Source organism: Epinephelus fuscoguttatus, linkage group LG7 (genome assembly GCF_011397635.1).
Source record: "Epinephelus fuscoguttatus linkage group LG7, E.fuscoguttatus.final_Chr_v1".
NCBI classification, from domain to species: Eukaryota; Metazoa; Chordata; class Actinopteri; order Perciformes; family Serranidae; genus Epinephelus; species Epinephelus fuscoguttatus.
In genome coordinates, this window is record NC_064758.1 from 35853536 (window position 1) to 35876625 (window position 23090).

Consider the following 23090-nt stretch of genomic DNA (forward strand, 5'->3'; position numbering starts at 1 on the left):
AAGAATCCATCCATGGCTTTAAACAGCCGACGTCGGCTCGGAGGTCGCAGGATCCCCATGGAAACGGAGTGCGGGAGAATAATGTCGTCCCGCTCGGACAGGTACACCATGCTATCAGTATTTTCTACCTGTGTTTGAATTCTTTGTGTCAAAATGTGATTTTAAGTTTATATTGAGTGCTGATCCGGTCATGTAACGCTAACCACACTGACTCCCCCTCTCCTCCTCCTCCTCCTCTTCCTCTTCCTCCTCCTCCTCACACAGCAGAAACAGACGTGTATCGTCTTTAATATTAATATTATTAAATTAAAAGCCCTGTCTGTTGGTATATATTAATGATATGTTCAGTGTAGAGTTTGAATGGAGGCTGTAGCTTCATCAAATGCGCTGGAAGCATGAATCTCTTCAGAAGTAGGTGAGCTGCATGTTGACATCAGTCCTGCGTCACAGGCTCACTCATGAGAAACCTCTGGAATATCCCTGAAATATACTTGAAGTTATACTTTAACAAGGCAGTTTTTGACACACAGGGTTTTTTTTTTCAACATTATTGTTATGTTCCAGTTTTCTAATATAGAGTGACCTTAAAAAAATATGTCCAAAAGCATGCAACACTCCTAAACTATATATAAGAATGGGATTCCTCTCCCTCTTAACCTTCTGTTAAACATATTTCCCAGTCTGTGTGGGGGCTTTATTATTTGTAACCCACACAAGACAATCTACAAATGTGTACCATCTATGAAGTAATGAAGTAAATGTGCTTCACTACCTTCGTTACCTTCCACCACCACTGCAAACTGCAGATACAAATAATAAAGTTAGATACATTACATTACAATGACTATACTTGACATTTGTGGGTTGTATTTCCTACAGATTTGTTGCAGTAAGAATTGAACAAAATTATGCAAACAAATGGGAAAGAAGTCACAGGAGGCAATCCACAAATGCGTAAATATGACCTCACGTGTATTTGCTATGGCGAAACTCTTTACATTTGTAAAACCTGTAACATTTTTATGTGAAATTTAAGTATGTGTTTACAGAGTAAGTTATGCGCATTTGCAAATCACGCTGTATTTTTGTGGATTTGACTTCACACAGCTCAAATGTAAAAAGTCATGTTTATTGTGGATCATGGTACACATTTGTAGATTGTCTTGTGTGGGCTACAAATGATTAAGTCCAATAAAAACTTCCATTTTATTCCATTAACCTTTTCACTCTGTTGTCATACACACAGGCCTGAAATACACACATGCACAAACAGGACCTATACATGCATTAAATGGAAAGATGTCAGAGCGAGGGAGCTGCTCATGGACAGGCGCCCTGAGCAGTTGGGTGTTTGGTGCCATAGGGTGCTTCGGCAGTTCCTCAGAGATGAACTGGCACCTCTCTAGCTACCAGTGCCCACTCCATATTGGGTCCAGACATCACTTTGGCCGGTAACCCTCTGGCTCCCAGCCCAGGTCCCTGTGGACTGAGCTACTGCCGAAGTCAAAGTCCTTAATTCAAAATCTTAACATATGTACATAAATTCTCAAAAGTAAAAGTGCTCCTGCCAGTGTGATGTTATCATATTGCATCTTTAGAGACACTTTAATATTGCATTTGGTTGAGTTGGTTGCGTTTGGTTTTGGTTTGGTTTTTGACCCTGCTCTGTGATTTTACTTGGTCTTCCACTTTGTGGCTGAGTTGTTGTTGTTCCTGAACGCTTTTACTTTCTAATAATATCACTTACAGTTGACTGTGTATCCAGCAGGAATGAAAGTTCATGAACCATCTTATTGCAAGTGTTTGCAAATGGAGACTGCATGGCAAGGTGCTTGGTTTTATATACCTGTGGCAACGGGTCTCATTGAAACACCTGAATTCAGTCATTATCAGGTGTGGCCAAATACATTTGTCTTTAAAGTGTATTTCAGTGTGGCTGTTTCTCTGGTGTTGTAGAGATCTATAGAGATCTGATGAGTTAACTAAGAGGAAGGATCAGCTGAAAGCGAACGTCTCGTCCTGCCTTTGCTTACAGGTGCCTCTATTAATACCAGCCAAGCAGCTCTTTGCCCTCAGAGTTACAGTGATCCTCTTAGTGTCTCTCACACACCCACAGAGAGGAAGGAGGACACATGGACATCAGCACTGAAGAAGAAGTCTGATTTTTCATATGATTGTTTATCCTCCGCAGACACAGATGTGTTGATGCATGCAGTAAAAGCAGAGTAGAAACAAACCTGTAATTTACGCACGTCTACAACTTTTGGTCAGCGTTACCACGGCGACAGGCGAGCTGGAGGGTAGGAAGTTGTCGTCTGAGGCAGATATGACTCTGCTGGACTGTGCAGGAGCCAGAATCTCTGGCTGCTGGTCCCTGAGGTCTGACCGCAGGTAAGATCTCTTTGTGTTGTTGTTTTCTCTCAGCGCAGACGGGATACTAGTTTTCATCCTCACAGAGCTCACAAGCACACTGTGTAAGTGTGTGTGGGTTATAAATATAGTCTCTAAAAAGGGGTTGTTGAGAGGTCAGAGGAAGTGCAGGATGTAGGTTAGTTTGCAGGGATTTTAGTGTGTTTTGTTTGTGCTCAGTCACAGTGGGTTGCCTGTAGTCTCTCCTCAGTTTGTGTGCACGTACAGTATGTAGTTGTGCATCACGTACAGTAGGAAGCAAACAGAATCACTAATTTAATTTCTAATTACTGCCTGTGGGAACGCGGGAGTGCCTCAATCTGGCAGCAGATTGTGACGCAACAGCTTGGCGGACTTTTACTCATTCCATAGTAAACAGTTGTGTGAGAGCCTAATCGTAATTACAGGGGTTTAAACTATGATTTGTTGGTTAGAGTATCAAAGAGTGGCAATAAGGCAGTGGTGGAAGAAGTTCTCAGATCTGTTACTCAAGGAAAGTACCAATGCCACAGTGTAAAAACACTTCATCACAAGTTATGGTACCGCATGAAAATGTGAGTTTTATCAGGTAAATGTACTGACCGAATCAAAACTAAAATGAAATAGCCCTTGTGGATGTATAAAATATGTCTGAGGATACAGTATGTGTGTCTGCATACACACTAGTACATTAGATCGTTTAAGTTTAGGCAGCATTTTGCTCTTGGTTGTGGTGGAGCTAATTCTTAACAGTTTTATGTAAGGCTGCAACTAATGATTATTTTGTCGTGGATTCATCTGCTGATTATTTTCTTGATTTAGCCACTGATCGTTTGGTTTGTAAAACATGAGAAAACACACAAAGTGACACCTTCACAATGCTTTGCTTTGTCTGTCAAACAGTTCAAACCCCTAAACTATTCAGTTTACTGTAATTTAAGACAAGTAAAAAACCTAAACTGCCACATTTGAGGAGCTGAACCCACGAAATGTTCGACGTAAACGAGGAATCGCTTATTATAACATATAATTGTTTATGGTCAAATTGTATACACTGTTTGTTGGTTTAAATATAATTATACAAATAAAATATTTCCCTCTGAAATGTAGTATAAAGGGTCATGAAACAGAAATGCCAAACGTACCTCAGATGTGTATTTAAGCATGTGGACGCCGCCCACTGCTCAGAGGGAAACTCATAAACAGTCACTCAACAATGTGTTTGTGTGACATGTTTTCTTCTTGCACCGCAGGTTTTGGCATATTTGAAACTGCACCTCAGCACTTTAGTTCAGACAGAAATATGCAAATACTTCTTTCAAATACTTTTCTTGCTTAAATGTACTCTACACACATGAAATAAGAGTTGCTGATTATTTTTTCTCTCATTTGACCTACTGATGAATCAACTAATTGTTTGAGCTCTGTTCTGTACTTCACTGCAGTTATTTGTCCTCTTTATATCTGTTTAAAATCTAAATCAAAGCTTGACATGTGCCACTCATGACCTCATATCAGTCTGCAGTTTCAGTAGTTTGGAGAAAAAACATCATCTGACAAGATATTTTTAAATCAAGGTCCATTTCAGAGGTTTTTCTGGATCTTTTAATCAAATCTCACGGCCTTCATCAGCGGATGGAGTTTGCTTAGTATAGTAGCGATACAGTGAGGAAGCTCTGATGAAGACTGTGGTTTAAAGTGGTTTAAAGCTTGATACAGTAAGTGGACCTTGAGTTAGAATTATTTGTCAAACCCTTTTTAAGTTCATCATACTCAGTGTTTAGTACTTTTAGTACACATTTAGTGTTGTATAATATGGAAGCACAATACATTCACTTGAGAAAAAATGCTGTTTATTTAAATTAGCAAGATTATTATCTCATTAATTCAGAAAAACAAGCAGATTTTTTCCATCAAAACTTTTCTCCAAATTCTGAGATAATAATCTGGTTAATTCAGAAACGCAGGGAAGTTTTTTAAAGTGAATGCCCAATCGCCAGAAGGAAATGACGGCACTAAACGATTCTGCAAACCATGTAAACATTACATTTGTACATTTTATACATATATCAGAGTTTCTAAAGTGTCGTAGTGCTGATATCAGTTACATGAGCTGAATTTGTAGTCGGGAGGTGGAGGGGATGGTGGATGGTGAGACGGCTGCTAAGCTGCAGACTAATGTTCAAGACCAACAAGCAACAAAACTGTTTTTTAGTGAGATGTCGGCGGCATTTCCAGGCATTATTGTGGCACAAAATCTGAGTATATTAAACCTAAATATAACACCTTTCTACCCATAACCACGTGATATTTGTGCCTAAACATAACCCTACATTAACCACAGTCAAGTTGGCTTTATTTATATAGCACATTTCATACGACAAGCAGAAACTCGGTGTGCGTGAGATACACACCAGACATGAAGATAATAAAGTATTACATAAAAACAAGCAGGACATGATGAAAGCAAACAAAATAAGAAGGTATTATCAATATTCTTAAGAAGGGGAGATAATAGGAATAATAATGATACTAATCCCTAAAAACAAATGAAAATACACTTAAAAACCTAACAAAAGCTTGTGAAAAAATATGCTTTTAGTTTGCTGTTTAAAGAGAACACTTGTAGCAGACTGTAGTTCATGTGGAAGAGAATTCCAGAGAGTGAGACCATAATGACTAAAAGCACCATGAGCTGATTGAGAATTGATTTTAGGTACAATGAGTTGACCTTTATTAGATGATCTAAGCGTTCTCTATGCTCTGTGAGCATGTCAGCAACATAGGAAGGAGCTAAACCATTAAAACATTTAAAAACAATAAGAAGTATTTAAAAGCCAGTAAAGATTAGATGAAATAGGATTTATGTGGTCAGACCTTTTAGTTTTCGTCATAACTGTGGCTGCTGCATTCTGAATAAGCTGGAGTTTATTTAATGTTTGCTTTGTCAGTCCAGCAAAAAGTGCATTACAGTAATACAGTTTACTGGAAATGAAAGCGTGAACCAGCTTTTCAGAGTCTGACCACAGTGTTGTTGAGTGCAAATGTACATATCTGTAGTTTGCAGAAATGTAGAGTGTCGACATTTATTTTGGCGCCTGGATTGGAATGTAATAAGTGTAAAATAAAAACATGAAAGTAGCAGAGGACTTTTATTTTGACAATATTTAAGACATTTACATCCTAAATTGGTGAATGAAAATGAACCATAAAGCAAGAAATTCAGTGTTTGATGCTCAAAATTTTCTGGCGAGGGACCCCAAACCCTCCATTTCACATGTGTCCAACCAAATGTTGAGAGGAAACATATGCCCTTGCATTACACTCCTGTATTATAAGACCTGGGTTTTGTTTACAAAATATATCGTTATGTGTTGTCAGACTATCATCAAAGATATCAGAAATGATAAAAGAGATCTGGCAGCATACAAAAAGTACATTTCACCAGATCTCTTATGTGATTCTTTCATCTTGTATCTACACTGTGTTTTTAATGTGTGAGTGTGGCAGTTATTTGATCCCTCACACAGTGTAATGCTCTGACTGTGTACACTGTGTGTGTTCAGGCTGTAACCTGCCCCGCTGTGTGTTGTTTTGCAGTGGGAGTGGGGAGGACTCGTTGGACCGGCTCCTGCCCCCTGCTGGGGCCCCTCGCAGGAAGAGCACTACCTCACTGAGTAAAACTGAGCCTCCTCTGCTCCGCACGGGCACCCGCACCATCTACACAGCCGGCAGACCGCCCTGGTATGATGAACACGGAGCGCAGTCAAAAGAGGCCTTTGTCATTGGTATGACGCTCGCTGATGATGTTCTCACTCCTTTCTTCTTTCACCACCTTCGTGCCAAAATTGTGGCTTTGAGCTGCAGAACCTGTCCTTTTCTGTCCCCTTATACCCATAAACACTTTACTGCTATCACACATGCATACCGCCAGACAACATTAGACACACTCTGAAAAACACACATAATGGGCCATTGAAATGCTGTGTGGATCTGCAGGGTTGTGTGGGGGCAGCGCCTCAGGGAAGACCACCGTGGCCAATAAGATCATTGAGGCTCTGGATGTGCCGTGGGTTGTGCTGTTGTCTATGGATTCTTTCTACAAGGTGAGAGGTTCATGCATCTTAGTCTGTTTTTGTCTTATTTTATTTGGCTGTTACCAATTATCTGCTGGTTCATTGTGGGAAGAAATTATCGTCTTTGGGTGAAGCATTTTATTATTACCTCCGCCAAGGAGGTTATGATTTCAGTTGTTTTTTTTTGTCTCTCAGCAGAATTACAGAAAAACTACTGGCCTGATTTTCATGAAACTTGGTGGAAGGGTGTTGCATGGGCCGAGGAAGAGCCTATTAAATTTTAGAGGGGATTCAAGTCACAGGGCAAATGCACAAATTATTTTTCACTTTCGTTAGAGGGCAGCTTCGGTATTTTTCAACCTGGATACTATTTTTCCATGTTTTTATGTCTAATGGGAACAACAATTTTTGAAATTGGTCCAGTGTTGAGTGAGAGCACTGCAGCCAGCAGCGGCTGGATGCGGCGGTTACAATGTAATTTTAACGGGCAATGCAAAGCCAATCATCCACCAAAAGAGCTTGTTTTTTCCACTGATAGGCTCAGATTGATATCACAAGTGTCTGAAAACGTTATGGAACTCAACTCTTACCAAAGTGCTGTACAAAAGGAATAAAATGCTAAAAACGCATACATAGGAGGTGACATAACTGTCAGGTACATAGCTCACACATTTAGAGACACATGGGGTTTTACATACAGTAGGTAGAAAGGCTGCCGAGCTGGTCAGAAATTCCTTTGATGGAGCCGGTGGGGCCAAAGAGGACAACTTCTTATTTGCCCTCAGCTGAGGGAAGTTCTATGCCATCCAGTTCTTCATGTCCTCGAGGTAATTAATGAGACTGGCAACACTGGACTTGTGGTTAGACTTAAGAGGGCGATACAGCTGTGTGTTGTCAGCATAGGAGTGGAAGGAGGTGTTCTGTTTTTTAATAATATGGCCAAGAATAAGCATGTACAATAAAAAGAGAATAGGGCCTAAGATGGAGCCTTGAGGGACCCCACAGGAAAGAGTGGCTGAGGAAAGGATCCCTACAGAGACAGACCTTTGTGAAAGAGTAACATTCTTTTTGCTAAACCAGAAACAGCCCCAAAATTTCTATCGCCAAACCCACCAGACTCCATTTAAATAAACAATATTTTATCATCTTAAAACACACTTAATTCAAAAGCCATCCTGGTTTGTCTTTTCACTGTTCCAACAATCACTAACTCCACATTGGTTAAGATAAACCTTTAATTCACCCAGTTAGATGTTAAAATATGTGGGGGGTGCATACGCTAAAATAACTGTTTATTTAAATGGGGTCTGGTGGGTTTGCCAATGGTGATTTTTAGGGGCTTACTCTTAATCAGAAAGGTCTGTCTCTGTAGGGATCCTTTCCATAATGTTGTCAGACACTTACAATAATAATCTGAGCCTGTCAGTGGCAAAAACAAGCCCTTTTAGTGGACATAATTTCACGGTGCACGAATGCCGAGAGTGGTTACATTGCAGCCTGTTGTGCAGCTCCCTGCTGTAGCCCTGTCACACAATACTGAACCAGTTTTAAAAAAATGCTGTCTCCATTAGTCACCTAGACACAGTAACATCAGTAGATAGGGTTGAGATTGAAAAATACAAGAAAGGGCATCTGGCCTTGGCGAAATCTTAAAATCCAATAGATGGTAGTAAATAGTGAATAGTGACAAAACAAAGCCAACTGTAGAAATACGATGACTCCTCACTCACAGGTGCCAGTCATCCTTTGAGGTCGCCTACACATGTAGCTGCTCAAACTTCATACAGACAGCAGTCGTCAGAGAACAGGGAGAACAGGTACAACTGTGACAACGCTTTCCTTTCAAACTAAGGTGTGGCAATGGAAACATAAACAATCACGTCATGCAACTAATGATACTCTCACTCACATTCAAATGTGAATCGTCTTCAATAAACTCTGCCAGACGTAGTCACTTAAAGTGGACTCAGTTGTCTTTGATAACAAGCTGTTCATGACGTTGTTTCATAGAGGCAATTTGTACATACTAATAAAGTGTTTTCTGCTTTTCACAAATGCTGCATATGTAAAATGTTTCCAATTCAGTAGCACGTAATAAATGCACAGCTGAGATGATGAAGCTTCAAAAAGACAAAACCATATTTGACATCATTCTACTACTTTTGGAAATGTATCCAGACATATAAAATGGTTGCAGTTGTAGATTTACATATCATAAAAGACGATCAACCTTGGTGGAGGTCTGCGTTCTCTGAGTGCCCTTGTAGTTTTACATGAATTGAAATACACCTTCAGTCACAACCTCAAAGAGCTCTTTATCCTGCGCTGCTGTCACAGTTCGAGTTAATAACCTGTTGTAGATTACAGCCTGTGAATTACAATGTCGATGTTTTGTTCATGCAGGGAACCAATAAAAACTCAGCATGTACCTGCAGATCAGGATAAAGGGGGAACAAATTTGTGCTTTACAGTGAAAGCACTATTATTACCTTTGTGCCCTGTCGTAACAACTGTGTTGAAAAGGACAAAACTTTCACTTAGTAAAAAAAAAAATAACACTTTAATATCACTTATGATAGATTGATTTTCTCTCAGCTCACACCTGAAAGGGGAAGATCTTGCTGCACTTTTCTTTATGCTGCATCTATCACTATGACAGGACATAAAAGCCTCAATTTAACTTCAACTTAAACTTTATTGTCCACAAGGGGATTTTTCCCCTCCTAAAATGCAGAACACCAGCTTGAACATAAAACTCAATAAATACATGTAACAGTTTTTTTTTTTAAGACAATGCTAAATATCCCCCACAGGAGCTCCAATAAAACAATGTACAATGACATCAAATATAAAACCTACGATACATCCAGCGATTGTCATCCTGCCCAGTTATCCATAATTAAAGAGCATCATCAAATGTTGTATAGAGAACTGCTCATCAGCCGAATTGTTTAACAGACGGCATGATAAATGGAAATGGAATCTACAAAAAAAGACAGCCTATGAACAAATTAACTCGAAGGCTGTGAGGGAAGAGAGGGTGAGCAGAGAGCTTTATTGTTATTGATGTTTAGTGGAAAGATTTTTTTTTTTGGTCCTTAAAGGTATAGTATGCAGAATTTATCTTTAGACTCATACAGAAGTAATCCTCTTCAGTCACCACTAGAGGTGCGTCGTTGTGTATTTATCTGAAGAGATTCTTATTTTCTTCTTTAGTTGTGTTCAGGATGTTTATAGCCACAGCGCACAGATGAGGTTGGGACTTTATAAAAAGGTAGCAACCAGGTGCCAGACCATAAACAGCATGCATGCAAGAGGAAGCTACTAAAATTGCGGACACAGCGCCCAAAAAGCACAAACATAGTGAACAATATTGAATCTATGGTTTCAATTTCGCTGGCGATACGGTTTACAAACAGTAAGTCCTGCATAGTATACCTTTAAAGGAGTAATTTGACATTTGGGAAAATATGCTTATTTACTGTCTTGCAGAGAAATAGAGAACTGGGTGAGAAGATAGTGGTCCATGCAACTAGTAGTAGAAGTAGTTACAACATAACTTGTGTTGACATTTTAGTTCGTATATAGCTTGTTAATCAGTGAGCTTTAGAAGTGCTGGTAGGTAGATTTACTTTTATTTTTTTAACCTGTGGACCAAGCAGCAACTTCCAGGGCTGAAAAATGAAGCTGATGCACAAGTGCCAATAACTGCAGTTCCTTGAGTGACCACTTGAGGCTGGCTCCAAAAGCGAGTCAATACCCAAAGACCTCCATGTTAAAATGCCTGAATTGACAGCAGAAATAAACATGTTTACAGCCTAGTACAAAACCAGTTTTGGTCTCTATAGCTTATTTCAGCATTCATGACAACTGTACAGGGAGCGATTGTTTTTACATAAATCACCTGTTTATATTTAGTTAGGCTTAAAGTTACACATAATTATGGGCAGGCAGCTTTGAGTGACAGGCTGTCTGCCAAAAGTGTCCTCATCTTCTCAGTCAGATTCACTCCTCACTCCGCAGTGCCAGTGTCTTGCCTAAATATGGTCACTTCACCTCCAAAAATCAAGATGGCGGGGGCAACCAATGGGTGACGGCAAAAGCAAGTCAGTCCCCACAGACCCGCATGTTAAGATGGTCAACATTACAGCAGAAATAAACACGTTTACAGCCTAGTACAAAAACAGTTTAGGTCGACTGTATGGGGAGTTAATTTTTATATAACCCACCAGTGAAAATGTTGTTAAGACTCAAGGTTACACATAATCAAGGGAAAGAAACAACTTGGTGACGGCCAAACTCAAGGCTTCAAAACAAGAGTCCACAGAACTTCGTCCATTATACAGTGTATTGTATGGACGGAGCCAGACTAGCTGTTTCCCTCTGATTCTTTCTGTTAAGCTAAGCTAAACATCCAGCTTTAGCTTCATATTGACTGTACAAACATGTGAATGCTGATGATATTATCATTGAATAAACAAGTTGAATATTTAAAATCTCCAAACAGGCTTCATCAGTAACGTCCTGTACGCCTGCTGTGTTTTACAGGTTTTAACCCCAGAGGAACAGACTCTGGCAGCAAGTAACGACTACAACTTTGATCATCCGGGGGCGTTTGACTTTGAGCTGCTGGTTGCCACCCTGCGAAAGCTGAAGCAGGGCAAGAGTGTGAAGATCCCGGTGTATGATTTCACCACACACAGACGACAGAAAGACTGGGTGAGGTGTCTCATTTCTGCTGGAAACTCCTCAGTGATGATTTCCTCAAAGACTTGGGCTGTTTAAAGATTTAACATGTATCCTGTAATTCTGGAAAGAAGAGACGTTGAACGCAGTGATGAGATGTTGAGTTTCCCTGTGGATTGATTTTTAAAGCCATAAAATATATTCTAGACTTAAATAAAATATTGTTATTTTTAAAAGATGTTTCCCAGCGTGACATCCTGCTGCTTTAATCTGAAAACAGCTGAACTGGCTGTTGATGAAGCAGCTTTGAAGACTGTTGGTTTTCTCTTTGTGCAGAAAAATGTGTACGGTGCCAGTGTAATCATATTTGAGGGAATTATGTCTTTTGCGGACAAAGAGCTTCTTCAGGTAAGGCAATATGTTTTCTTTTTGAAGAATTCTTGAGTGAAGTAAAGCAATCACCAGCAGGTATTATTGTTGTTTGAGCAGCTGCTTTTGCTGAAGTGTCTGACTGTGTTTGCTCTCCCTACCTGCAGCTCCTGGATATGAAAATCTTTGTGGACACAGACTCAGACATTCGGCTGGTCCGCCGGCTGCGCAGGGACATCACAGAGCGCGGGCGAGACATTGAAGGCGTCATCAAGCAATACAACAAGTTTGTGAAGCCGGCCTTTGAGCAGTACATTGAGCCGACCATGAGGCTGGCTGATATTGTTGTGCCGAGAGGTGAGACAGTGGGACTTCCTCTCTGCTGGAGAAACACTTAACCACAACATTCAGACGCACTGTTGACTGCAGAGAACGTACCAACAACATGTCCTTGTTTTCCCCTCTCAGGTGGTGGGAATATGGTGGCTATTGATCTGATAGTGCAGCATGTTCACAGCCAGCTGGAGGAGGTGAGTAGGCAGAACACTTATTGTTGATAGGAGGGTGGCGCCACCATGTGTCTGAAAGCTGTAACATACAGACAGAAAGAGAGAGTCCCAGATACTTGTACATACAGGAGGTCTGCAGGTCCTTGAAAAGTTTAAAAATGTTCTAAAATTTATTTTTTAGAAATATTGCACCTTAAAAACCATTAACTAGTCATTAAATGTGAATGTGTGAAGTCCTAACTGCCACAAAAATGTTTTATCTAATTACATTTACCATCTTTTAATTTCTTTTCTATGAAATTAGTCAAGCTTTTCTTCATTAACATCCACATTTATGCTGCTTATAATCTTTAAACCTAGCACTGAACCTGATATTGTTTTTTTACTTTATACTTGCACTTACATGTTGGCAAAATTTAAATGAACCTAACTCAGTAATAACCATTTTCCTACGTAAAACCTGCCTCTGAATAAGGCCACATATATACTAGTTAGCTTTATACTAACCTGCAATGATAGAATGTGACAAAGATGATTTGTCCAAAAGTTATTCTTAAATTTAGTTAAAAAAACACCTTGAAAATGGCTTAAAAACATCAACTTTAAGTGTGTGATAACTGCAGGGACCTGCTTGCACACTAACCTGCTTACTCTAATTATTAAATCAGAATTTCTAATCACAAACTTTCAGACTATCACTTTGGAAAACAAAGTTTAGTTTAGTTTAGTTTAGTTTATTTAAATGGAACATACAGTTTAAAAGACTTCTTTGAACACCTCAATAAGAAATAATTTAACACAATTTTTTAATCATACAAATATAATGATCATCATTATTATTAAAGAGGCAACAGATAGGATTCGGGTTTTTTTTAGCTCGGCGCCACCTAGCGTCAACGGTGTTGCTCGCACTGTCGCAAAGACCAAATTGACTGTGGGGATCAGAGATAATCAATAAAATGTAGGCTGTAAAGCCACCAGTATACCTCTATGTGTATGTAGAATGAGAAGGTGTGTGGACATTCTACTAAATAAATGAGTAAAGAGACCGAGCAACAATTATCAGATTTATCTGAAGAAAAAAACAAATAGTAATGCAAATAATTATACCAGAATGCACAGTGCCAGTACAAACAGCTCACAGTAAATGATACCAATGTGTACAGTATCAGTTCAAACAACAGTAGACACGTAGGGGCTAATGTATAGTGAGCTGGTGACTGTTGAAAAATAACTCCCGACAGGGGAATGGAACCTGACGCACAGCAGAGTTATTTTTCAACAGTCACCGGCTCACTATACATTCTCACACGCACATACTCACTACTAAAACATTCAAATGTTACAACTGGCGATTTGCGATGCTGGCCAGCTAGGAATGAACTAGCAGCCAGTGCAGTACAGTCCTCTCTCGTCTAGCTAACGTTTAGCCATGTTATTTACTGATCCATTAGAAAGAAAGCTAGCTGGACGTCGGTTCTGAAGCCTCTTTGGTCACGGAGCTCCCTCCATCTCTTGAACGCCTGACTGAGGTTTACTCTTGTTTTTCCTCTTCTTTTATCACTCTCCTTTTTGTGCATCCTCGCCTCCTCAGACAGATTAGCTCGTTTTCTTTTGGGAGGCCGTTTTTCACTTATCTCCAAACTTTGTCCGTCTGCCATTGTGCTCCTGACTCAACTGTCTCATGCCACGGCCATTTCCTCATAAGGACCAGCTCCAGTCCCTGATTAGCTGACCGACCAGTTTGGCAATACATGACGCATTTCCTGCCGTAAAGCAGATTTTTTTCCGCGAAAATTCGTTCCCGGTGGCAGAGGCTTATTGCAAAGTCACTAAGTAACCTATGTAAACGCTGATAGTCTGATTTTACTGTGTATACTACCCTGTGCAACCCACATTATTTTCATAATGATATATATAGGCAAAAATGCTGTCTGTTGCTTCTTTAAGGATGGGTGCTGCAGTATTTTATTGAATACCAATTAGAGGTGAAACAGTATGAAGATTTAATGTCACACTGATAGTGATTGTAGATATCAGTATTATCACTGTGTCATTAAGATGTGATGACACGCACACTGAAATCATTTCACCCAGTTTTATATTGAAAACTACAAATAAAATCAGCAGCACTTTTGTTTGCATATATTGAAATAATAGCATAGTCAGTACCTTATGGAAACATATGAAAACCATGATGATGACGACGACATTGAAATAAGTTTAGGAAAAGCTACAGTGCCCAGCTGAATGGGGAAACTATGAAGCCTTTTTAAAAATGAAACCATATAATTGTTACTAGATTTTAAAGATTTACATCATCAGCAGGAGTTAATGGTTTTGGGGCTTCTCACTTTCTTTACTGTCTTTCTCTTACCCTCTCTTAATGCAGCGTGAGCTCAGTGTCAGGTACGCTGCAATGTATTTCGATTTTACCTTCTGTGTTTTATTGTGACTGGAGATTTTGTGTCAGTGTCATATACCGACTGAGTTCTTTCTGTGTGTCTGTCGTTCTGCATTTAGTGACTTGGTCTTAATGATAGCTCGAGACACAATAACACAGTAAAACCTTGTGATCCTAACAACCTCTCCTCCCTCTCAGGGCGCTCCTGGCCTCCGCTCAGCAGACTCAGCCGCTGCCTCAGACGCTCAGCGTGTTAGAGAGCACGCCGCAGGTCAAAGGCCTGCACACCATCATCAGGTATCCACCTGTGCTCAATTAATACGGCATTGAGTCTCTGTAACAGTTCATACAATGAAACCTTTTCTCTTTCCGTAACGCAGGAATAAAGAAACCAGTCGAGATGAGTTTATCTTCTATTCAAAGAGATTAATGCGGCTCCTCATAGAACATGCACTAACGTTTCTACCGTCTCAGGTGGGTAGACTGTAAAGTGAATGTTAAAGTGGCTTTAATTAATATTTACTCAGGACTACTGTTACGTGAAAGGTGTTGTGATAATCCAACAGAGAGTTATCACCTGTCATCTGCAGTTCCCCTCACGTCTGTGTATTTTTGTTTTGGTTTTACACCTTGCCATAGTTTTACTGTTTTGGTTCACCCTATTCTGTAATCTGTGTGGTTTGCATACTCCCTCCCAGACAGCCATCAGTTTGAAAATCAACTTGCAGAGACATGAAACTTGCTTGAGATAATTACAATAATGACACCCTGGCTGTTATTATAATTACGGGTTTGTCGCAGTGTTTGTCGCATGACAACGAAGCTGAGACTATTTTGAAAACTTCAAACTCCAGCTCACCGCCCCAAGACTCAACATCTTCAAGTTATCTTTTTCCCCGTATCCATGTTTACTTATTGTTTCTCTCAAGTGTTTCTAAAGACAAAGCCTCAAGCAGCCGGCTCTGACATGTCAGTTGTCATAGTTTGAATGTACCAACAACAAAGAGTTTTCAAAACAGTTACAGCTCACAACAACGTACCTGACAGGAAATAAAGGTGCCCGCACGCTGCCTGTGATGTGGTGTCTTGAGCAAAGTTCAGGTCTCTGCAAGTTGATTCCCAAAATCACCGGATTTCTACAAACTATCATACAAATGTCTGTGGAATATTGTTGGTGTTAAAGTTAAAGCTGTGGTTGGTAACTTTTTTATAAAAAATAACCTTTTGTCTATTTGCTGAAACTCTCACTACACCTACTAGTGATGCATGGGGCGACCCACAACCTGTGGGTCAGGTGGTTCAGTTAAACTTGTAAGAAAGTATTGCAGGTTTTGGGTGGGTGGGCCATTTAGTGTCAAAGCAGCATTCTGAGTCAGTTATTAATAACTTATAGAAGCATTGCACAATAGTCCACCTTCCACCCTTTCTTCCCCTTTTCTTCCTGAATAAAACACACATTTAAATTGTGACACTGACTGGAAATGACATACAAAAAGCCAACAGCAAATTGGTGTATGTGATGGTCATTAGCAGAAACTTCTAATCTCCAGTTTGTGGGTTGGGTTCGGTTCCTTGATAAATGCATATGTTTGTGATTTGGGCGGGACAGAGTAGCCCTCATAAGGGGCTGGGTCATTGCAGGTTTTATAAAACCCTGACCCATGCATCACTCTCATCCACGCAGTAGTTCATGGGACAGATAATCTGTGAAAAAAAATCATAGCACACAAACAGTTTGTGTTTAACAGTTTGCTATCAGCCCTGCTACCACGCTGTGCTTGTGTTAAACATAACGGCAGTCGATGACAGACTGCAGAATGAAAATAAATATATCTGTCTATATGCTGAACACATGCATTGATAAAGTATTGTCTTCTAACTGGCAAAGGTTTTGTTGCACCTACTTAGTAACAAGCGTAGTTGGCGTCAGCTAATCTTCGAGTTATCTTTACTTCATCTGCACCGCCGCCTCTGTACTGTTCTCTGACTTAACTCTGTGGTGTGTGTGTGTGTGTGTGTGTGTGTGTGTGTGTGTGTGTGTGAGTGTGTGAGAGAGTGTGTGAGAGAGAGTGTGTGGAGGAGGTCAGCCCGACGTGCAGACAGCAGGAGAGAGGCTGCAGTGTGATGATTAATGAAACCAAAACTTTAAAAAAGTAATGATAAAGGAGCTGATAACATGGGAGCTTATTAATACAACCGTGTGTCATCATTTTGCCCCAGGGCCATTTAATAGCGGGTCTGGGTACTCATCCCTAGCTGGGCCACTCAGAGGTACTTCTTGGCCGGATGTGGCCTGTGGGCTGCCAATTGAATAGGCCTGGCCTATGTTAATGTGTGTGACCATGCTGTAATACTGTGTGGATGTAGTAACAGTTTCAGCAAATATGACAAATGGTTATTTTCATAAAAGTTACCAGCTGTAGCTTTAAGTGTACACTGTTTATGGCGAGTGTGCCAAAGACAGTAATATGGTTTATATACACAGAAATGCTTCACATTAACAAGATAAAGTTCTTTATATACACACAAAAACATGCATAAATAGTTAAATTTGTATCTGCAGCTGTGGGAGTTGTGTAATATAAATAGATTTCTTTGTATCTTCTATCAGTCGTGTGTAGTTCAGACTCCACAGGGCCATGAGTACGAGGGCCGCAGTTACAACGGCAAAGGGGTGAGTGATGCTCTTGTTTTACAAGGTCTTGTTAACTTCCAGTCGAGTGTGTCCGCAGGGCTTCTGTCATCACAACCTGCTCCACTGCCTCGTCTCCACAGATCACCGGTGTGTCGGTCCTGCGGGCAGGAGAGACCATGGAGCCCGCCCTGAGGGCCGTGTGCAAGGACGTCCGCATCGGCAAGATCCTCATCCAGACCAACCTTGACTCAGGCGAACCAGAGGTAGATAAAATAAGTAATTTTGGTACCAAACGCTCCTCATGTCAGTATCTTTGACACGTGCGTCATCTTTTTAAACTTTACATGATAAGATAATGTCACAGAAATCTCATCAAATCATCATCAAATGTTTTGATTGTTTTTGTTTTTTTTTTTTCCTCTTTCTTCCACATGATGTGTGTCTCCGTGGTAACTACCCTTCCTGCTTTCGTAACCATGGTAACCTGTCTCCTCCTCTCTGGCCTCGCCAGCTGCATTACCTGCGTCTGCCCAAAGACATCAGCGAAGATCATGTCATCCTAATGGACAGCACAGTCTCCACCGGCGCAGCTGCCATGATGGCAGTGCGAGTCCTGTTGGTGGGTGGATATTAACATCATTATTCTTCCCCTCTCCTCTTGGCCGGTCACATGTGTTTTATTACTCACGTGTGTGGTTATTGATTGGAAGTTTATTTTTGTCCTGCTGAGATTAGATTAGCGTTATTTCTGCAAAGTAAAGTGTCAGATATTTCCTTCCCTTGCTTTCCACTTAACCCTGTGATGATGATCAGGCGCTGACAGTTGTTGCTGTGATGTGTGTGGCTGAGCAGGATCATGAGGTGCAGGAAGAAAAGATTGTGTTGGTGTCGCTGTTGATGGCGGAGCTTGGGGTGCACTCTGTGGCCTACGCCTTCCCGAAGGTCAAAATCATCACCACGGCTGTGGACAAGAGTCTGGATGATTTGTTACATGTAATTCCTGGTATTGGTAAGCCATTACATGCACACACTCCCTCATTCTGTTAAGGCATGTGTCACACATTTTGTCCAAGTAGAACTTGTTCGCCTTTTTTAAGTCTCTAAACCTCTGGAGAACTTAAATTGGAATGACAGATGACGTACAAAACTATAACTTCTACTTCATGAGTTGTTTTTAGCACACAACCCCGGCCTCAGTGTGCATGGTTTTTGCTTTCATGCACAAGATAAAAATGTCCACGGTCTTTGCAGCAGATAAAAGATAATAAACCTTTGTGTTTCAAGTTGACAGATTTCATTTCATGTCCCAGTAGATTCTAATTTTATGCTTGTGTCACTTCAGATCTGGAGCGAGCAATGCTCTCGATTAGCACTGTAACTAAACTACACAATATGCATATTGGATAGGCCAAACTGTCGTCTGTAAACATAAATAATGACATACAATTATATAATGAAACATTACTTGCAACATTAGGATGAATATTCAGTGTGTGTTATGTTACACCAATTAATTAGTCTCTCTGTTTGTGGATCAAACACAGTTTCATCATTTACGAAAACGATCACTGAGTGCTTATTTCCAAGTCTTCCAACCTTTGCAGCCATTTAGTTTTACTGTGCTTTCATGCTGTTTTTTCATTATTTTCTAACCCGCTGATACACAGCAGCTCTGGGTCCACTGTCGTGTGTTTTCAGGGGACTTTGGGGACCGGTACTTTGGGACAGACGGGTCCGACAGCTGGAGTGATGACGACCAGGACCAGCCGTCATACTGACACACACATCTGTGAGCCACTGTGAAAGAAAATACAAACACTACTTGAAAACTCTCGTTATTGTGCATCCTCCTCAGACACAGACCAGCAAAAAACATAAAAATCACTTTGTGTACTTTACATGAACTTTTGTACTCTTATACAACACATGACTGTTGGTCAGGTTGTATGCAGGTAGGATATTCTGTTGTATTTACAACTGAGTGTTCATAATTTTCATATGGATGGGTGACAGAGCTGAAACGGTGCCATTACTTTTAAGGTACAACAATGCAATAACAGTGTTATTATATAATGATTTTATCCAGGATTGCACCAGCTGTTCATGAATCCGCTCACAGTAATTTCTAAGTAGTTTCAAACTAAATTGGGTTTCACCATTATACCTTAACTACTAAGGACTTTATATGTAAATCGGTTGCTCACTAGCATCTGTAACATTGTGCAATGTAAACAGAAAGTCACTTAAAGCTGTAATACACTTTACCAAACAAGAGTTTACAGCTATGCCACTGCCTCTCTGAAGCTTTGAGCTAAACGCTAACACCAACATGCTAACGTGCTCACAATGACAGTGCTAATGTGCTGATATTTAGCAGCTAATGTTTACTACTGGTATGTTGACCCTTAGTTTAACATTAGCAGGCCAACAACTGTGTGAAATATGTGTTTAAGAGTTAGTAGCCTAGGCTATTCATGCAGTTTAGAATTAGCTGAGTGGGACATATCCATTTAAGCTAACCCTAACTGACTGTGTAATCTACATTTTAAGTGCGCTGTGGGTAATTTTGTGAAAAGTAATTTTAAATCTTCAGTTTGCATTATTTCTAAACAACAGTTTATTCATCAAGTGTCACGTAAGACATGTCGACCAAACGATCAACTCTGTACTTTTTATATAAACTGTTCATATTAGCAAGCTAACATTACCTTTGTCAGTTGGTTTAGTTAGCTCTGCGACAATTTCACCAGGCAATTAGCACCCAACTGACTTAAGTGTAATTTCCATTTTGAAATGTAGTAATTAAAATCCGCAGTTTACATCATTATTAAACAGCATTTTAATGTCAGGTCTAACGTATAAACCACAAACCATTACCTTTTTACTCTTTATCTAAACAGCTCATATTAGCAAGCTAACGTTAACTATGTCAGTTGGTTCATTTAGCTCTGCTACTGTTACACCTGGCAGTTAGCAGTAGTCAACATCCGATTATGCTAACCCAACTGCTATAATCATATTTTGAGCTGTACTCAGGGTAATTTTGGGAAAAGTAAATTAAAATCTTCAGTTTTCATCATTATCAAGCAGTATTTTAATAATTAAGTGTTAGGTGAGACATTTTGACCAAACACCATTAACTATTTAAGCTTTATCTAACTGGCTCATATTAGCAAGCTAACGGTAGCGTTCACAGTTATCTCAGTTATATCTGCTACAGTTTTACCTGGCAGTTAGCAGTAGGAAATGTCTGATTATGCTAACCCAACTGGCTTTAGTGTAATCTTCATTTTGAGCTGTACTGTGAGTAGTTTACATCAGCAGTAATGTCAGGTCTGATGTGTCGACCAATAAAATGAACTTTTCACTCTTTATTTAAACGACTCCTATTAGCAAGCTAACATTAGCTTTTTCAGTTGGTTCAGTTAGCTCTGCTATAGTTTCACCCATAGGTTTCACCTGGCAGTGAGCAGGTGTGAGTATCCAATTATGCTAACCCAACTGACTCTAGTGTAATCTACATTTTGAACTGTACTGTGGGTAATTTAGCGGGAACTGCCCATTGGTCCGACAGCCCATTGTTCCGACCATATTAAACCCATTGTTCCAAAGTCCTGTTGTTCCGAAATCATCATGATGCCCTGTGGTTAAGGTCTGGTTAGGTTTAGGCACAAAAACCACTTGGTTAGGGTCAGGAAAAGATCACGGTGTGGATTAAAATGAAAAAGAAAGTGGCAAACACATAAGCTGTGAGCCTGCTTTGCCTCAAGCCTTTCCCAGCTGACCCAGAGCCGGTCGCGGCGCACCATCAAGGCAGAAATACACCTGCTGGGAGCCGTTCAGCACTGCGGAGAGCTCCCCACACAACCTGGACCCCAGAGTTAATAACAGGAGGTTATGGTGTTTCATTCTCTCCTCACTATGACACTTGTATCTCAACCAGTAGCCTACTTTTGTTGCGTTTGCTGATCCTCTATGGTACACAAACACAGTATAGCCTAGTATAATCACATATCGGAACAACGGGATGTCGGACTAATAGGATGTCGGACCAACGGGCTGTCAGACCAATGACATGGACCCAATTTAGCAAGCTAATGCCTTGTCAGTTGGTTCGGTTAGCTCTGCCACAGTTTCACCTGGCAGTTGGCAGTAGTAAATATGTGATTATGCTAACTTAACTGACTTGAGTGTATTCTACATTGTCAAGTAGGCCTGTGTTGTTAAACCGCTTGGTTTCATTTTTCCTAAAATCTGACCCCAAAACCCTGTGACTCAATTATGTTAATCCATTTGAGGGAAAAAAAACGCGGCTAATTATAACTAGGCTTAGATTTAATTCATGATCAGCTGGTGCAACTGGTTCAAGAATATTCTCTGGTATAAATTCACTCATACTTTGCTCTAATAAGACATTTTTATAGCCTATATGTGATAAATGCACATCTACAGTAGAGTAGAGATTTTATATTTAACATGTACCACAAATCTTAATCTTGTAGGTTTACACATTCACAATAAAATGCCTACAGAAGTGTATAATAAATCTTAAATTCAGGGTAAAAGAAAACATGTTGGAGATTTAATTCAGTTTTCTGTCCTCACTGCCTCTTTCTACTTCTACTGGACATGTTTATGTGTCTGCGTTGATCGTCCAGCTGTGGATCAGATCATCAGAGCGAGGTCACGGAGGGTCACAGGCTCACTCCTGAGTATTTTCCACGGTCCTCTGACTCTCAGGGTTCAGATACGGGCCACTCGGCTCCACAGTGTGATGCACTTTAAAGCCTGAGGGGGTCAGTATAGTTCACATTTAGCTTCTCTCTGTGATTTATAGTGTGTCTCTGTGAGAAATAACTGTCTTTACAGTATAGAAGAATGCACACAGACTCACCTGAAATACTTCATTTACACAAGTTAAAATAAGGATATCTGGTGTCATGAATGGCAGGTTTACAGTCTTGGAAACGTTCTTTTTATTCATGATTTTACTGGTTGATGTGTGTACAGTGTTGTAAAGCTCAGTGACAAACATGAGATAATGGTATTAATGTGATTTCAGGGCTACAAAATGAGCAATAAAAACCTGGAGCCTCGCCGTTTTCCCTCCCCCCGTTGTGTTCACACAGTTTACTCCAGACAACGAGCACACCTCGTGATCCGCTGGTGATAATAGTGATTCCCCCAGCTGGTTTGTGACCTCACGCTCAGTATTATCTGTCTGATCCTGGTGTCTTTTCACTCGTCATGTACCTTCAATGAATCTGGCAAGTCTCATTCATGTGTTTATTCAGCCATTCATACTCCTCATAGTGAGATTAACACATCACATAAGCTGTGAATGTTGTATCATCTTCACACCTACAGCATCTCTCCACTCCTACACGTTTGTTTTGGGCTGTTTTTCTTTTTTTTCTCTCCCCCCCGTGTGATAGTGCCTCACCGAGCGGGTGACACTGTGATCACGGATGTCATACGACGCACACTGTATTCTCCAAGACAGCAGAAGACTCGCTCGCCCATGTGACTACTGCCTCAAGGTTAACCTGTTACCATGGAGACAAGCCCGCCAATGAAAATTCAGCAGACGGTTGCGATGTTGACTGCAAGCTTTTTGTTTTAAGGGGTGACCTATTTTTTTTTTTCCTCCTCTCTCCCCCCCCCCCCGACCACCACCACTACCACCCCTCCACAGCTACTCAGACGCAGACCCCACTACTCTGGCACACGTGCACGTGCACACACACATTCACACAGATGAGGGGGAAAAAGGCTACTCAGACACACGTGCACGTCACACTCCATGTGAAATGAGGTTGTAAGGTTGTACACAAAAGAAGCAAGGGACAAAGGAAACAAGCATATAAAATAATATATGAAACACATTTTTAGATCTTAATTTGACCCTGAGATTATCAGTGCATAGGTATGTAAAGATTTTTCTTTGATACGAGCTGAAGACGTGAATCTACAGGCAGCTTTAGAGATCAGAAGTAAAGGTTTAAATTAAAAGAGAGTCTTTG

General features: G+C 40.4%; 1 protein-coding gene across 1 annotated transcript; it reads left to right on the forward strand.

Annotated features, from left to right (window-relative positions):
* The first annotated feature begins 5 nt into the window (after positions 1–5).
* On the forward strand, positions 6–22137 carry uckl1a (uridine-cytidine kinase 1-like 1a). Its single transcript, XM_049581206.1, has 15 exons — positions 6–101; positions 5989–6176; positions 6388–6494; positions 11013–11183; positions 11487–11558; positions 11687–11876; positions 11988–12049; positions 14421–14437; positions 14631–14729; positions 14813–14906; positions 17044–17106; positions 17208–17330; positions 17579–17686; positions 17920–18076; positions 18766–22137. The coding sequence occupies exons 1-15, from the start codon at positions 13–15 to the stop codon at positions 18843–18845; spliced, it is 1620 nt and encodes a 539-aa protein (XP_049437163.1). The 5' UTR covers positions 6–12; the 3' UTR covers positions 18846–22137.
* The last annotated feature ends 953 nt before the right edge of the window (positions 22138–23090 follow it).